The sequence below is a fragment of the Elgaria multicarinata genome, chromosome 5 (genome assembly GCF_023053635.1).
Source record: "Elgaria multicarinata webbii isolate HBS135686 ecotype San Diego chromosome 5, rElgMul1.1.pri, whole genome shotgun sequence".
In the NCBI taxonomy this organism is placed as follows: Eukaryota; Metazoa; Chordata; class Lepidosauria; order Squamata; family Anguidae; genus Elgaria; species Elgaria multicarinata.
The window spans coordinates 93653600-93672410 of NC_086175.1; the positions used below are offsets into that span (position 1 = coordinate 93653600).

Sequence of the window (18811 nt, forward strand, 5' to 3'; positions counted from 1 at the left end):
GCAGAAGGGAAATACTTTACCTACTTGTGCTCATCTTTCAAGACAATTCATACCATAACAGCATTTTCATTAATTATCAAAACATACACTGCTCACTACAATCACTCTCTATCAAAGTCTTGTAACAGCTGTCAATGTTGTAATGCAAGCCCTTGTTAGTTCCTAGACATTCCATACTGGAACTAATGAGGGATCGTCCAGTAACTCTAAACATAGGCACAACTGAGGAAGAACCTATTAGAAAGGGGAAGAGCACAACGATGCATGAACTGCATGACTCAACGCAACCTTAGTGCAGCTATGAACTTTATCTCACATCTTAATCTTCAGTCTCTTTGGTTTTTACCTCAAATAGTGAAAATGTTTTCAAACATAAAAAGTTTAGACTTGTGCAATTGTGTACGCATGTATTGATTTAAGAACTACTAAATACAATAGGGCTTACTTGTGGGTAGACATATATAGGATTGCACTTTTAAAGTCAAAGTTTTTTTAAGACAAAGAAGCATTGTCAAGTAGAAATGGAGAAATATCTCAATTTTCATTTCCACTACTTTTGCCTTTTTTCAGTCTTAAATTCATTCCATCCTGTTTCTGCACTAGTTTGCAATTTTTTCATGTCTACATGGAAATTCATAGATATTTTCATGTGCATGTCTAATACTCACATTTTTGTATGTAATTTGCCTAATATACACATTTTGCAGGCAATTTCCCCCAATTTAGTAAATTTTGTTGTTTATACTTATATGCATTTTTGTGTGCACTTCTTCCTAATACACACATTTTTGTATACAAATTTTGAGCAGAGAACTGGATCACAAAAATTGGAAAAGTGCAAATATGAAGGGTAACTACTTTTGAATTTGCATATGGTTTTGGAAATACAAATTTGACACTTTAAAATGTTGACTGATTTGTCCACTATTCTTACCATTAGGATAAAAGGGAAAGGAAATGATTCTCTGAAGTGATTCTCTAAAGAGTATTTATTTTACAAACAGGTTAAATATCCTGAGTGAAATTCTATATACAATGTGCAAATTATTTTATTTTCAGCTAGTTTAATAGTTTCATTACTCTCGATTTTCTTGTATTATTGTTTGATGCTTTATGCTGGTTTAACACTGTATTGACTATTTCAAATGTTTATGTATATTGCCATGGAATCCATTTTTGGAAGGAGATGTACCTTATACAGTTTAAAAATGTATAATTATTACCATTATAAAAACATCATGCATGGTACTTTAATGAACAATCCCTCCCCCTTTCCCTAAATGAGCAAATAATGGCTGATCACCAACTTTACTTCCCTCTTCCAAGAAAAAAATTGTGTGCTTTTGTTGGTGTTTTTATTGAATGAACTAGGACAAACATATTGGTGATACAGCTGGTTTTTGTAGAATACATTCCAGTAATTCACAGCAAGAGCAAACCACCTATCCAAACCAATCATAAATCTAGCTTGCATAAATGTATCTTCTGAGAAAAACAATTTTACAATTCAGAACCACTGCTCATTCATATATGATTTGGATTGATATACATAGCAAAATCAGCATGACAAAACTGAAGCTACTGCGATTAGAAACAAGAAAGAAGAAGAAATTGAAACCTTAGGTTTTTATTCATAGTTGGTATAGGGTTGCTTCTGTAGACTTTTTTCTTGTTACAAAACACTAAGAAAAACCAGATACAGAATTATTTAAAATCTTAGTAAAGCTCCCCATAAAAATGATTTCAAAACTATCACAAGAAAATCTTTACCAGTCTATCAACTGATGCAGCTTTGCTCCTGAAAACACGTACACATACTTTATAAACCATTTCTACAATCATAAAAACAACAAATCAGATCAGACATTTGATTTGAGAACATTGTGCATCATCCTTTAAATATAACATTTTTCCTTTAAATGCTGCATTATTATTTTTAATATTACAGAGCCCTGCAGGGATAGGGCGGATTAAATATCTAAAATAAATGAATGAATAAATAATCTGGCTCCTTCATTCATATTTTTATAGCTTTGATCTTCATTATTACACATCCATATGCTTGTCTCCCCACGGTGCCTGCCATGACTTAGTTATTAAGCCTTCTGAATATAATGAAAATCCACTTCATATCCACTACACATCCAGTTCTTAGCACTAAAAGCATACTTGTGTGTAGAACTGGAGAGCCACACACTTCATGTCTAATGATTTAGGATCCAGTTGGTCTTTTGTCTCTTCAGTAAAACATGTTTTAGTAAGATCATGGTGCAATCAAGTTACAGCATAGCACACTCCAGGACAATTTCCACTCACACCCCAATAAAAATGCAATTCGCTTCAAAAATTAGCCTTCCTTCACTCCTAGTAGCATCAGATTCTGCTCCATGAATGTCTCACCAAAAAGTAAATGTGCAGTGTGTGTGTCACACAAAGGAGGGTCAGGATCTCTTCTTGATCATCCCAGAGTGCAGGACACGGAATAATGGGATCAAGTTACAGGAACCCAGATTATGGCTGGACATCAGGAAAAACGTCCTGACTGTTAGAGTAGTACGACAATGGAACCAATTAGCTGGGGAGGTTGTGGGCTCTCCCACACTAGAAGCATTCAAGAAGCAGCTGGACAACCACCTGCTGTGCAGGCAGGGAAGTACTGAGTACCTTCCCAAATATTCTCTTTTACAAAGTACTGAGAAATGCCCTGGACATTCTCTTTTACTTTCCTAACTGAGCTGTTTAAATTTGTCCAGGGATTTTATTTATTATTTATTAAGTTAATATCCTGCCTTTTCCAAGCTAGAAAAAGGCCCCAAGGCAGCTTGTTTTGTGATTACAAAAAGATCCAAACTACTTAGGACACAGCCTCATCATAAGATCTTGAGATATTTTTGGCATTGCCATGGGAAATATTTGTAAAACAATCAACAGTTGTATTAATTCAAGAAGGAAGTCTCAGCTTGCACGCCAGATCAACAAATGTGGAATAGGTTAGTGTTCTAATAAGCATTAAATCTCTGTTGCATAAAGTGTCTTGACAGTCCTCAAAAACACAACTTTCCGCACACAATTCTGACTAATGTAGTAAAGAATTGTATTTATTGATAGATCAGAATATTATCCAAACCTATTAGCAAAATAACTTTTCCCAAACTACCTATTATGTTGTGTACTGCTAGGATTTTGAGAGTTGTAATCCAACCCATCTGGAGATGTGAGGGCCATGTAGTCCACTGTAAGTGTTTATTTGAAGATTATTTGAAATTCTCATTATTGACAGACTCCAAATATATCCCAAAGTTCTTTAGAAGTCTATATTTTGATCCAGAATGTGTGCCTTGCAGAGCATATGTGCAGTGTTTGGTAATTTGAACTCACAATAGGCTATAAATCTGTCTGACTGACCCTTTTCCTCTCTCTCCACCCACACAAACATACGTAAAATATTATCTCAATTTATTCAACTAAGTAGACAAATATTCGTTATCCACCCTGACATTTAAAACAATCAGATAGACATTTGCAGAAAACAGATTTTTGAATAAATGTCCAAACAAACTGATATGCATTATGGTGTACTAAACACAGAATTTATGTTTAGTACACCATATTAAACATAATTTTGTGAACCGCCAGAAAGCTTCGGCTATTGGGCAGTATAACAATGTAATAAATAAATAAATAAATAAATAATGAATTTATTATTTTTTGCATACCTAATGATTTTATAATATGTTTGGAAAACTGACTATATTAAAGGTGCCAATTGCATCCAAGTTATCTAAGCTCTGAAGACATGCGAACAGATAAGCTACAAATGCTTGGAAGATATTTATTTATTTATTTACAAGGGGGAAAGATTAATCCAGTATAGTTTGAAAACATGGCTCAGAATGCTAAGATTTTATTTTAAATGAGGAGCCAAGTGATTAAAAGACATTTTACAACAGAGATACATCTGGTTGCAAAATGCTTTCCAATGATGAGAAGTGGCGATGAGGCTTTCAGGCAATTAATAACAGCTTGGGCAATTTAAAAACTTCTCCTGAAAACATATCTTTATCTCAGTCTTTGATTTTTATGCAAAATTATATTGTTGTCAGCAAATATCAGGAAAGAAACCCACACCGTTTATTTTTAAACCGGAAAATGCTAGCGTTGTTGATTATTGAAGGCTGTTACAAATCAGGAACAAATGTCCCTCAAAAGTTGAGTGAACGCAACAAAATAAAAGAACTACACGTAAAATTCCAAGTTTGTTTTATACCCCTCTTTCAATACAATTCTAAGTTCCATCCATTATTCTCAGCCTGGACTAATCACAATGCCTAATTCTTAAAAAGGATTAAGAAAGCCAATCCTCAGGTCATAACCTGATTATATGAAAACTGGCTCTGGATACTGATATTGCTTTCCACCCCCACGCCCACATTCTATGGATATTTCCTTATAACTTATTTTAACGTTAATTGGTTTAAATTAGAGAATGTGCCATATGATCCTTGTAAAGATGGATGTACAAAAATGCAAAATTGGATAAATGCGGTTGAGAGCTAAAGGGGAAAAATACCTACAGAAAGGTACATAGTGGTAGTGAGATATGATGGCAATGTTTTCTGTTGCCAGTGATTCTCATTGAGCACCTGGGTTACGTGGTAATATTGTCTCATGACAAACTTTTAATAATTAACTGTGATGATTGCATGCCCATTTCTTGCCTTCTCTGCATAAAGAAACACAATTATATTCATCTCGACTTTTAGGGCGTAAACAGCATAGGAGGAACCATGCTGAGCCATGCTGACCAGTCAAGAAGTATGTGAAAAACTGAACTTGGTTCTAAGCCTTCCGATTCCTGCTGTGTTACTGACGTCAACAGCAGGGAGGGGATTGGGTTACCAACTGCTTTTAAAGTGCCACTTAAATCACACCCCAGTGAAAATATTTGACAAATTTGGGTCTTGATAAAAGCTGTCAGGACAGCAGGACGTTGTATGTAAAACCAGATCATACCAGAACACCCTGTCACTTTTGTTAATGGTCTGCTCATACAATGCTCTCTTGATGAACAAATGGAATGGCAATGAAAAAAGCAGGGCAGCTCCACTGGATGCCAAAAAATGATTGCAGGATCAGAGTCTGCTTTTACATTTTACATCCATGGTCACAAGTAATCTCTTGCTGACTGAAGTCAGCAGGAATTGCACGTTTATGCAGTGTCTACAAATAGGATTCATCCGGTGTTATAAACATTTAGGACTCCATATGCTTGTCCTCCTTTTCATACAGACACTTTTAACAAATCAATGTTTGAGCAATGACTTTAGCCTTGCTTATATGGGACTGCACTTTCAAAACATATTTTCTTCTCTCTACCAAAATGACCTGTATCCTGGAGACTGGAACCCTTAGTATTATTATTTCCTTACAATTTCTCAGAAATTCAGAATGAGACTTTCAGCTTTAAACCTCTCTGAAAAAGAAAGAAATCTGGGTTATCTGAAATTGTGTCTCTTTATCTAAATTCTGATAATTGCAACAAAAACAAACAAAACTTGTAGAACCACTTCCTTGAATCACATTTCCAGATCAGTAATTGTACGAATAACCTTTAGAAAAAATAAATCCAAAATGGAACCCTCTGGTGTGGGGTGTAGGGAGCTTTAACACTTCGCCCTCTACTGCCACCCCAACCTCAACTGGGCCCTCCATGCCTGCTATTTGCAATGCGCAGAACAACAACAATAACAACCACTCCACTGGGAGCTAGTTTTGTAATGCAAGTGGTAGGCATTGGACAGCAAGCCACATCAGTAGGGGGCAAAGGGAAACCATTTAGATCTGACTCTGATTTGTGAGAAGAGGGAAGGCCCCATCCAAACACAGAGGCAAATTAGGCTGACTGCATTTTTGGAGGAGGCATGCACAGAGGTAGTTTTGGGGTTGGGTTGGTGTCCCCTGTATTCCAGCAGACAAAATCAAGGTCCTGTTGATCTACACTCGCTGCTAAGATATAGACAAATAGGAGGAAGCAAAGAAACAACAGACACCATGACCGAAATGACAAACTATTATCATGGGGCTTGTCTACACCAGTCTTTATCCGTGGGATTGTCCCTGGATCGTCCCTGTGTGTCCACATGAGGCACAGGGGATCCAGGGAGCAGGTACGGATGATCCCTCCATTTCCCTGGGATATCCGTGAAAACTTTTAGCCCATTTTTCCTGCGGTCTCAGGACGATCCCGAGGACCACAGACAGTGTGGACACCCATCCCAGCTTCTTCCCTCCTCCCTGTGTGTAGCAGGAGTCAGCAGAGGGAAAGAGTGGGATGGGGGGAGTCCAGGGACATTGGGGGTGGGTTGGGAGTGGGGTTAGGGTTTGGGGGGGTTACTTACTTTGGTGGGCACGACATCTGCTTCCTCCCTGGACGTTGTGTGCTGCGTGTGAACCCAAGGGGAGGATCTCACGATCAGCATATCGTGAGATCCTCCCCGCTCCCTCCCTAGGTATAGACATACCTATGATCAGCTGCTGATCATTTGAAGCCCAACCCCAGGCATGTTTATTTTGATATAAGTCCTGCTATGTGAAATACACACAGCTGTTTTTATACTTCAGCACACAAGATCACACATTATTTATTTATTATTTTAATATTTATTACATTTATATCCAATCTCTTTTCCTCCAAGGAACCCAAGGCGGCGTACACAACACACCTCCTCTCCATTTTATCCTTACAACAACAACCCTGTGAGGTAGGTTGGGCTGAGTGTCTTTGATTGGCCCAAAGTCACCCAGTGGGTTTCCATGGCCAAGTGGCGACTAGAACCCGGATCTCCCGACTCCCAGTCCAACAACTTAGCCACTACACCACACTGACTCTTATAATTGACTTGTGGCAGCAAAGAAACTTGTAGCAGCTCTGGAAGAGGGTGAAGTTTGTCTACATGTTGTGTTTCTCAAAAGGAAAAAAAAAGACAGCTCTGCCTTTAGTTGCATGAATAAAAGGCTGCTGTTAGATCAGAGACGCTCAAGGCCACAGGAGTTAGACAACCGGTCTGGCAGGCTAGTAACAGCAGGAGTTTGAGGGGTGGACAGCAATGTAGTAGAAGGGGCAGTTTTGGTGATCTGGTAAGATCCAAAAGTGAAGAAATCATACAAATAATCTAAATTTCATTAGGAATTATCATTTATAAAATAGATAGAAAGAGGAAAAAATCAACATCCAAAAAGATGTCCCCTAGACAACTCCTAAATCTGATTACAGTATAAAACCCTCCATCTCACATTGTCAAAGTATTCAAAGGGCACATTTCAAGAATATAAGTATTTAAATTGAAACTGATTACAATTATATCATAAGAGGGGATTATGCTGCATACTGCTCTGTTCCTAAATAATGGGAAAGTGACCCTCCCCCTCCATCCATAACCCATAGGTAGGTGTGATATAGTCTTGATAATCCAAGGTCCTTTGTCTCTCTTACAGGAATCTTACAGTGATCTGATGCTCTCAGGCCTCGGGTAACTTCGTCACAGTGTACAAGTACACTGACTGATAGTAGCTTGAAAAGGAGCATGCCCTAAATCTTTTGACATTTACAGTACACGTTACAAGATAAAGATAACAATGACTTATGGAACTGTGGCTTGGATCCTAAGACAAACGAGTGTGAGTGGAAAGTACTTCTTCTGAGGGTGGGAACTCCAACTTCTCTCTTTAGGTCTCCAACTTCTGTGAACTACTCCCCCAGCTGTGACCCCCTCATGCTTCACTGTAAGCCATTTTGGAGGGTCCCTCAACCCTTAGGAGAAGCTTTTTGATAGTGCAAGGGGAGCATAATGAGGGAAGGAATGCTCTATTGCACAATATCCACTCACAGATCTTTGGCCAGGTCTACACCAAGCAGGATATAACACTTTGAAAACGTTTTGAAAACTGTATATTGTGTACAAACTGAAAACTGAAAACTGTGTCCTGGACCAGAACTGTATATCAAAACTGTTATAAAACATTATAAAACAGTAGTGTAGATCCTGCCTTTGTGTACAAGCTGATCAAACTAAACATCATGTATTTAGAACCAAAAACAGCAGGTACAACTGTAGAAGGAATTTAGAAACTAAACAAGGAATTTAGTGTAGAACATTCTGTATGTTCCATTGAGACAAACACATGTGCAGTCACAGAATATAATATAACCTGTATTGTACAGCACTTATGGCAGTGAACTGGGACAGTAGCAGAGAATGCTCAAAGTCTCTGGGAAGAGGAATTGGCAGTTTGACTGAGCACTGGAAAGAGATCCTGGAAGTTGAGAAGCAAAGAGTCCAGGAGCCCATTGGCAAGGGGATAAAGGAATGATGCCAAGTAGGAAACAGACAGAAAAAAGGATCCTGAAGGAAGGGTGAGTGGGTAAAGAGTCTTAAGGCAAAGGACAGCAAAGACAGGGAATTGAGGAAGATGAGGGGTTAATCGAAAGATGGAGTTCTGAAAAACTCTACACCACTTGAGACCAGGGCGAAGTGAGAGAGAAAGCCTGAAGAGGCTGGTCAAAAATAATGCAAGGAAGTCAAAGGAAGCAACAGGATGAAAAGCAAGCATTTGAAGACACAATGTCTGGTAGAAACATGGGATTGAAGAAAGAAGTGTGGTCTAGGAGAAAGCAGAAATGAGACAAAACTACACACAGAAAATATTCATATTTTAGAATGAATCTTTTATCAAAGAACAAGGGAATTTGGAGGACTGTGGGCTAGGGAGCTAGATCAATGTCTGGGATCGAGACCAGCTTTGCCAACACAGGGCCTTCGAAATGTGTGGACCATAGCTCCCAACAGCCCCAGCCAAAATGAGCAATGGTCAGAGATGATGGGAGCTTTAACTGAAAACATCTGAAGGGCACCATGTTGGGATAGGCTGGTCTAGACCCCTGATGGAAATTCCCTTGTTGGCTTTTTATAAAGAGATAAAAGAGCCCAGAATGAATATGAAGTGGTGGGCAGCAGTGGAGCTAAATCTGCTATATTAATTTAAACTAACCAGCTAATTCTTTGGCTACGGACTTCTAGGAAGTAATAGATTTGATTTATGATAATTCCCTTTACAACTGATCACATACTTATCCTCTCACTTGCTTGTCAAAGCACTTTACAGCAGACAACACAATTATCAAACACTGTGAAAAGGTAAAAAGTACTAGACAAACATTACCTTGGCAGGCATAGCCCCTTTCTTCGTAGCCGGCATTACACAAGCACTTCCCTATCGGAACTAGCCATTCTCCTTCTGTACTGCAGTACATCTTGGGTGGGTCTTCCTCTTTGGAATGATTAACACAAGAGCCTCGCACTTCCACCAATGACTGAGAATCCATAGGTACCGTGTCTGGAAACATGGCCAGGTTCTTTACAGTGAAAGGGCACTTTTTAAAGTACACTCGCACAGATACTAAGGCAACGCAAGCACCCACATCTTGAAAAGCCAAGTAAAATCCTTTCCTGCTGACAGGTCCCACTTCACGAACCTCTGTGTTGAGTTTAAGTATTCGATCCCCAAGATCCATCTGAGTGAAGCTCTCATCGGCAGCAATGGTATCAATCTTTGTAAGCAGGTGTTCTCTAAACTTGACAGAATGATCGTCATCAGATTCCATATAATACAAGTTAAAAGTCTCCTTGCAAGTGCCCAGGACTAGTGGGATGCTATTACAGTCCCGCAGGGTAAACTTGAGCTCCACATAGATCTTCTGAGCTGAGTTACGTGGTATCCAGTTTGTCCTCAGCCAGTTGTTCTGACTATGGTCCATTACATTGCAAACCTGGTATGTTCGGATTGGAGTATAGTTCTCATCGACACCACTTATTTCTTCCCACTGAGAACATAAATATAAAGACAGTCACTTTACAGTCAAATATAATACCAAGAGATAAACAGATATCTGTTTGGGGGCACCTTTATTTGCTCTTGGCTTGTGGCACATTGTGAATATTGAACCATTCTACTTAAACTTGAATAGAGGGAGTAAGTTTGGACAAAAGTGATAGAAGATACCATCTTGAAACAAAAAGGGTTGTGGATATTTTCCTGCTCCCTTGTAGTACACAAATGCTCACAGAAGTTCCCATTTATCTGGTCTTAGGCAGACTGGCAAATAAAGAAATGTAATAGAATACTGAAGATTTTCACCAAAATATAAATATTTTCCATTGCATTTCTTAACTGTCTAAGGTAAGAAGGAATGAAATTCCTCTCACGATTTTGCATATTCCTAAATAAAGCATACAATATTTTATATAATACTATCTTTAAAAAATTGGACCTAGTACTGTCTCTCACCTCATTCTCAACTTTCTCCTCTGGCTAACCTATGCAAAGCAATTGTGATGTTGACTTATCCATGCTTATTTTTAGCAATGAGTATTGGGATTACCACACAGTGCATAGTAGAAAACAGTGACAATGTGCAGTGTCTGAAAAAGAACCCTCTCTAGCTGTTCAGATGTCTAATTTTCCTAGCTCTTTTCCTAGCTATCAATGAGTAGTAATGTATTTGCTTCACGGGTTGTTTTAACACTAGAAAATATTTTAGTAATACCATCTCCTTATAGACTTACATTGCAAACCAATAAGTTACTGTGTAAGTTCCATTGAGTTACATCTAAGTTCCATTGAGTTCCCTGTCTCAGCCCCAGATTTGAAAGAATGATTTGGATAGACTTAAAAGAAGTTCAACTTGTTTGAATGTGTATAATATAGATAGGTGTTGCTGTTTCATAATTCCTTGCTTTGGAACATAAACTCAACAATTCATAATACTCAATTTAAAACAGGGATAACATTACATGTGTCTCCCTCCTACAGAGATGTGAATACAAGGTCCCACTTGCGGGGGTGGGGGGACCCTGCATTTTTGAGCATGCCAGAGAAAGAGGGAGAAGAAGGAGAACGCCAACAATGAACAAATGTAGAATGACCAATAACAAAAAAGAAGTCCCCCCACCCAAGTCTTCTTCACTTTTGCTCATAAACGCTGCTTTCAATCTGAAAACAAGCTGGGAGAACTCATCTATCTCTAATAATATAACCAAATGCCAAAGTATTTGGTCTCATCTTATAGCTACAAAAAGTCCATCTTCAATACTTCTCTGTCACGCAAAAGGATTCAAAATTTAGAAGACATTACAATGGACACATGAAATACAGTACACCATACAAACCTTTAAAAGGAACTCCTGAAAATAAAAAAAAAGTTGCAATTATATAGAATTAAGTGTCATCAGAATAAATTGAAATTCCTTCCTGGTTAGTTCTTCCATAAATCTAACAACATTATGTGGAGCCTAATCAATATTAATTTCACACTACGGATGGGTGGAGCAGTCTACTTCTGGTTGGTGTCAATTTTGTACGTGTTTGTTCATACATCCATTCCACCAAGTGTCCTCAGAGCGATTTTCTCTCTGAGGACATATTTTCTCTCAAAGTACAAATTTATAAACACCACAAAGTACACATTTTAAAATGTTTTTTATCCTAAAACACACATTTTTAAATATATATATATTGGTATGTTGTTTGATGTGACAGTTGCATCACAAAATTTGGAAAAAATGAAAAATTCAAAAGATAATTGCATCCTGATTCACAGTTCAGGTCACTTTGTATCAGAATTTGTAAACAATGAATTCCTCATCATCCCTTTTTCATACTGGATCTTTCAACCAATGAACCCACCATTGAGCTATACTTAAACCACAGTCCTAATAACAATAATCCACTAATCTCAATTATTTCTCTCATGAGTGAATTACATTATTTTTGTTCATTCTTGCATGTTACAATGTAATGACAAAGGTACGTTCCTGAAATTCAATGTAGTCAGAAAAGTAAAACATTTGTGTGTGTTTTTGTGGTGTTTTTTTTTTTAAAAAAAGCACTTACACATAAATTGAGACTTAAAATAGACTCTCTCTATCCAAAGCAGGTACAATTAGTCCACAATCAAGTCTCCTGAATTACCAGTTGTCATACAGACAACGTATTTGAATACTTTTTACAAGAGAACATTTATGCAGTTCTTAATTAGAAGGCCAAGATCCAACACTGAGATAAGTGCACTCCTGTACATGTCTACTCAAAAGTTAGTCCCACTGAGTTGGATAGGGCTTAAAAAAAAAGGGAAGGAACTTTTCTTGCAAAGCACTTGAGTCATTGCTGTCTCCTAGAGGGACGCCTGTTTTCGCTGACGTTTTCTTGCTAGACTTTGTAGCAGGGTGGTTTGCCATTGCCTTCCCCAGTCGCGGTTACCTTTCCCCAGCTAACTGGGTACTCATTTTACCGACCTCAGAAGGACGGAAGGCTGAGTCAACCTGAGCCGGCTGCCTGAGAACCAGATCGAACTCAGGCCATGGGGAGAGTTTCAGCTGCAGTAACTGCCGCTTACCACTCTGCGCCACGCGAGGCTATATAGGATAGGGCTTACTCCCAGGTAAATACAGTAGGTACAAGATTGTAACCTTAGATCCATTACTCTGAGTGGAGTCTTAGTTAGACCTAAGGTTTATCCCGGGATCGTCCCGGGGTCATCCCTGTTCATGCAAATGACACATAGGATATCCCGAGAGCAGGCAGGGATGACCCCGGGATGATCACGGGATAAACCTTAGGCCTAGCTAAGGCCTGGGTTTAAACTTACTTAACTCAGTATTGGGTTGTGGCCTTCAAAATGCATTTACAGCACAATCCTGTATATTACTAGTGTAGAGCACTTGTCACCACAGGTGCTAGTAGTCTGAGAATGATTGGATGAAAATATGTTTGGCTGTTTCTCTTCTGACTGGAACAACTTTACATGGGATCCGCTGATGTAATTTTTAAAATAAACTGAATAATTAACATTAAAACAAAAGTTTAAAATAAAGCTACTGTAATACTTCTGGGAAGACAATATAAGGGGTAAATGTTGGGATAAATCCGGCTGGTAAATCAATATACAAAACCGGCACAAAAATATATATTTTTAAAAAAGAAGTGAAAACAAAATAAAAATTAGTCAAATCAATCCAATACACAAATGAAATGGGGTGGAGTAATGAGAGAAAACAAAACAAAAATGAGCTTAATCTGTGATATAGAAAACCAGCATTGAATCCTGTTTTTTCAAAGGTGAAAACAAAATCAAAATGGGCAACACATGTCTGGTACACAAATAACCTGGCAAAGGGGGGGGGGAGATGTTATTTTTAGAAATATCATTTACCATTAAGCTTCAGGTTGAAAATTTGTGATGTCACATCAGGTGCCATATGGCACAGAGCAAATAAACTGGCACTGAACCAAAGAGCAATAGGCTGCTGTTTGGCATGGAGCAAATAAACAGTGAAGGCTGATGGCTTTGATTTCAGTGGGGCTGTGAATCCATTCTGGGTTTTAGTCAGAACCAGCCAGAGCTCTAAATGAGCTATCCAAAGTGCTGGACCCTATCCCTAAAATAGGTTGAGCTTGGTTAGCTGGCTGGTTGTGACTGAAACCCAGAATGGATTCACAGCCCCCACCAAAATTGAAACCATGAGCCTCCACTGCAAATAAACATACTATTTTGCTATTAAAGCTTGACCGTTGAACTTTTTAGAAGTTTAAAAATTTTCTGCACATCTATACTACTTAAGTTTCACTTTAAAACAAAGACGAGCAAAATCTGTCTGGTAGATCTCTAGTAATAAGCCTTAGAGTACTGTATTCTGATATAAGATTCAGAAGTAAGCTCCATTGACTTCTATGAGACTTACTTCCAGATATATGGGTACAGAATTGCAACTTTAGTTACACAGAACGTCTAAGGGCCAAACAAGATGATGCACTGATGATGGTTGAGCAGCCTCCTTGCTTTTTTGATTGTGGATTATTATTTTTTACATTTAAATGCAGCAGGAGGAGACAGCAAATATCAAAGGAGGTGCTTAACCCTTGTTTTATTTGAGACCCATTGTTTAGAATTATTGTCTTCCCTGCATGGCTAACATGGAGGCATGAAGTCGGCAAGGAACTTTGTGACTGATTGGTGGCAGTGGAGTTATCAGGCGGTTCTGGGCAAGTGTGTTGGTTGCTGCATTGCTTTTTGTTTTTGCAGCTATTTTTGTGCTTCTGACTTTGATGCTGGTTGAGCATCAAAGGATTGTGAGTATGTCAGCTAGCATTAGCCATAGTGTTGCAGCTGTTGATATGGCAGGACCACAATACTGACCTACCCACAGAGAAGTAGACTGAGGCTGGATGACTCACCCTTGGAACGTGCAATCTTATTTTTCAGTCAGGGTTTCAAGAGGCTCAAGGAAATATATTCTAAAGCAATTATTAAGCACTTGCTAACCAGTGTTTTCCCTTGCTTGAGTGATTCCATGTTTTGAGTTTAATTGCAGCTTGCAAGTATCTCTTGATATTAACACATTTGTACATTATTTATTTTCTGAGAGCAATTATACCTGAGAATAAATCTAAACAGGCATCCCATGTTAGCTTTCTAATACATCAAAACTGAATTTCATTTAGAGTTATTTTATTATATCAGCATAAGGGTACACTATAGAGTAATGTTATTGATGTACACTAAAATATATATGAGTTCCTGACATCTTTAGATTTGCCAAGTTGACATGAGGAGGTGAATATCAAGATATGGATTGCATATACACCAAATACCACCACTATAAGTTCTGCATAAAGGGTAGCAATGAGCTATTATCACTGCATTAATTTGTAATGAAGACCAAATTGCCTGTTAAATTATAGCAGAATGAGATTTCAGGCATTTGCACAGATAGCAAAACACCCTAAACTAGCAGTTAACATTGAAGCATTGCTAAATACAACACAAGGTTCTGATCTTATCTGTAATAGAGAGTTTACACTTGTGTCTGTTTCCCATTCAGATGGTGCACAAATAATTTTGTAAACTCTAAAAGAGCTTTTAAGACTTTTAAGCCTGTTAATGATCCTAGCGTTCTTAATGCTGAAATTGACTTACAGGCATGTAAATTACAGCTTCTTATTATGAGGAGACATTCATTCATTATTGATAGGACTTTTTATGAGGCTTCATACCCTAGCAGCACTTTCAATCATGTTGCCTCCTGGTACACAATGGTGACTATTTGATCAATTGGTCTGACATACTTGGGAGACCCTACTGTTTAAATGTTCCACTATCACAGCAATCTTATATGACTGCTGGACTTCAGTCTCTAGACTATTTTTCTACAGATACTTGAAAGTGTTTTAGAATGCTTCTCAAGACAGACATAGTTTTGAAAATAGGGCTGTGCTCCGCTCCGTTTCGTAGGAGTGGGAGCGGAGCGACCTGCTTTGCCTCCGCCTTTGGTGGAGGTGAAGTGGGTTGGGGGGCAGCAGAGCAATGCAGAGCGGTTCTGTCATTTGCGGAGTGCTCCGTGTGTTTTCGGGGCTCTGCCCGCCATTTTGGACTTTTCCCCCATAGGATTGCATTGGGCAAAAATACACCTATAACTTCTTTGTTTTTAAAGCTAGATCCCTGAAAATTACTGTGCTTAGACATTGATGATTGGGAGTCATTTGTGTTGATTTTCAGAATTTTTTGTCATGCAGTTTGCTTTTCCCCAGGTTCTCAAAGAATGGCCCAGAGATCAGATTCAGAGACACATAAAAAATAAAGTGGGCGAGTTTTACTCCCAAGGTGATCTAGAAGTAATTAAAAAATCATCATTTTTGCCACATCTGCGTCTTTTAAAATCAACTCACGGATTTGAGCACTATCTATATAGTTACCAGTAGCATCCTTTAGAAAGGCATTTTTGGCATTGCGTTTCCAAACTATGCCTTCGAAATACTTAGAGGGCCGTTACTGTAAAATACCTGTAAAACAGAGGTACTGTATATGTGGTGCTCAAGTATATGTGGTGCTCAAGTCCAGGTCCGGGCCCGATTCAAAATGCTGGTATTAACATTTAAAGCCCAAAACGGCTTGGGGCCAGGCTATCTGAAGGAACGCCTCCTTCTGTATGTACCTGGCCGGACCCTAAGGTCATCCTCAGGGGTCCTTCTCCGTGAGCCCCTGCCAAAGGAAGTGAGGAAGGTGGCTACCAGGAGGAGGGCCTTCTCTGCTGTGGCACCCCGGCTGTGGAATGAGCTCCCTCAGGAGGTTCGCTTGGCACCTACATTATATGCTTTTAGATGCCAGGTGAAGACCAGTTTATTCTCCCAGTATTTTAACAGTCTATAAATAAATTTTAACTTGGTGTTTTAAATTTGTAATTTTGCATTGCTGCTGTTTTTGTCTGGTTGAGTTTTTATATTGTATTTTATATTATGGTTTTATACTGTTGTTTCATACTTTGAACGTTTTAATTTTTGTGACCCGCTCAAAGAACTCCAGCTATTAGGCTGTATAGAATTGTAATGAATAAATAAATAAATAGTAGAGGACCTCAACCACTATTTGTTATATTGCTCACTGTATTCTGAACCCAGGAAAAAAATATTTTGAATCTGTTACAGGATATATCTAACAGTGATGATCAAGTTAAAGTTATATATTTGCTCTCTGATACTGACAAATTTGTGACAGACAGAGTTGCAAGATTCGCAGTGGCTGCCCAAAAATTGAGAAGAAGATTCATAGAGGTCAATATAGTGAACTGTAATGATGAAATTTAACATGTTCTAATATATCAGTAGTATTCACTTTTATACATTTATGGCCCTTTTAATGTAATTTCTTAGTGTCTTATTTTAATTCTTTGTATTAAAACTAACTTTTACATATTTGTGGGCACCTTTTAATAAAAACCGTTTTAGTATCTTTTGTATTTTACTTCTTTGTGCTGTAAAGTTTTTGTGTGCACTTACCTATGCATTTGTAAAGTTGAAGTGACCATGACGGTTGAAACAACAAATAAACATTTCAAGATTGGGAGTCATTTGTGTTGATTTTCAGAATTTTTCGTCGTGCGGTTTGCTTGCAATTAATTTTTATTGAATGGGTAAAGCGGGAGGGTGGACCCTCTTTTTTTAGCGATGATTGATGGGTTCATCTCCCAATCATGATAAGTGATCAGCCCATGTGAAGCATCCTCCAATCCCAATGTTAGGGGGGGGGGGAATAAGGAAAACGGGATACTTAGTAACTTTTCTTTCTTTGTCTTTGGCTCTGACTTTTTTCAGTTTGTAGTGGATTGGTGAAGCAGTAGACCCAGCAAACTCACACACGCAACCTTAAATAATATACAAAGTAAAATAATAGATAGGCAACACAGCACTGCAAGGTACCCACCATAACCTTGGTGAACAACTGAATAGATGAGGTGCAAGTGGATAATGTGCTGTACAGCATGTGGACGTGCCCATGGCCCACTGCCCTTGAGGGTCATCAGAATCCTCCAAAGGGAAACCAGTGGAAGGAAGCCAATGATTTGCATGAGTTGATGTGTGATGTGGCTTCTCAAAGGCAGGTACCTAGACAGGACCAGCAGAACGACTGGTGGCCTGGCACAGTCCACTGGGCACGTCCACTTTCCCCTTATCGTTAATAAAGTCAGACAGCCTTTTTGTTCTAATTCTTCTTGTTGTTGTGATTATTAGTATTATTATTGTTATTACAATTACTGGCTGGGCATATCCTGGAGTGTGTGAACTGTGACGGAGGGGTGTGTGTGTGGGGGGGGTGCATCTTGAAAACCAACACATTATAGCACTTTGATAAGTTTTTAGAAGTATTGCGACCCAAGTGTGGCAACGCAAGGTCTGAGTTGTTTATCCCATGAACAGCTATGTGCTGTACGCTCACCCAGTTTAATAATTTTCTATCTTGAAGTTCCCTGTGTTCATTTTTGATGTGGTTACCTGAGAGGAAGATTCTGATTTAGGTTTAACTTTAAAAATTCGCTAAAAATCAGGGCATTATCAGATTTCCTTTAAAATGGGCAGGGATAAGGATCTATTTAGAAGCTATCCTGGTGGGCAGTTGCATGTGTGTATCTAGAAAAATGACGGAGATACATGCATTTCTGTAAATGTGGGGGATCTTTTGAAAATTCACCATAAATTGGGGCATGATCCGAATTCCTTCAAAATCGGCATGAATAAAGATGTATTTATTAGCTATCCTGGTGGGCAGTTGCATGTGTGTATCTGGAAAAATAACAGAGATACATGCATTTCTGTAAATAGGGGGAAATCTTTTAAAAATTCACCAAAAATCTGGGAAAGATCCGATTTCCTTCAAAGTGCCCATGCCTAAGGATCTATTTAGAAGCTCTCCTGGTGTCCATTTTCATGTTTCTAAATTGAACACTAAAAAAGTTATAGGCATTTGACATTTTCAACGCAAGTCTATGGGGGGGAAACACAGAGCTCCAGATCCAGATCTGCCACGGAGCGCAGGCAGGTCATCCCAAAGTGGAGCGAACGCGATCCAAAAGTTGAGGATCAGGATCCAGAGCGGATCTGGAGGGGGTGGGCATGCACAGCTCTATTTGAAAATACAACCAACAGGGATACTTCCAAAATTATATTCATCTAAATTTATCTCTGGATTTTGGTGCTCCAAATTATTGCGGTATGTTTTTGAAGTAAAATTTCCAATTTTTGGTTTCTAAATTTTGTACAATGTGCATGCAGTTTGCCAGAGCTTTCAGATCCTTCAGTTCATTCATGGCTTCTTCACATTTTACATCACCAATGCAGAAGTACTGATTAATAAAACATTAAATAAATGCCATTTTATTTTGATTGCACCAGTAACCATTTTGTGAGGCCTTTTATTGATATGCAT

General features: G+C 38.5%; 1 protein-coding gene across 4 annotated transcripts in view; it reads right to left on the reverse strand.

The window, feature by feature from the left end:
• EPHA3 (EPH receptor A3) overlaps nt 1-18811 on the reverse strand; it is a 233772-nt gene that overhangs the window by 161532 nt on the left and 53429 nt on the right. For 2 of the 4 annotated variants that reach the window (XM_063126827.1, XM_063126826.1), the window contains exon 2: nt 9220-9880. In XM_063126827.1, the coding sequence (XP_062982897.1) occupies nt 9220-9814 (595 nt within the window). In that variant the 5' untranslated portion in view covers nt 9815-9880. Of the gene's footprint in view, nt 1-9219; nt 9881-18811 lie in introns of those variants that run through there. The other 2 variants (XM_063126829.1, XM_063126828.1) reach the window with 1 other exon arrangement.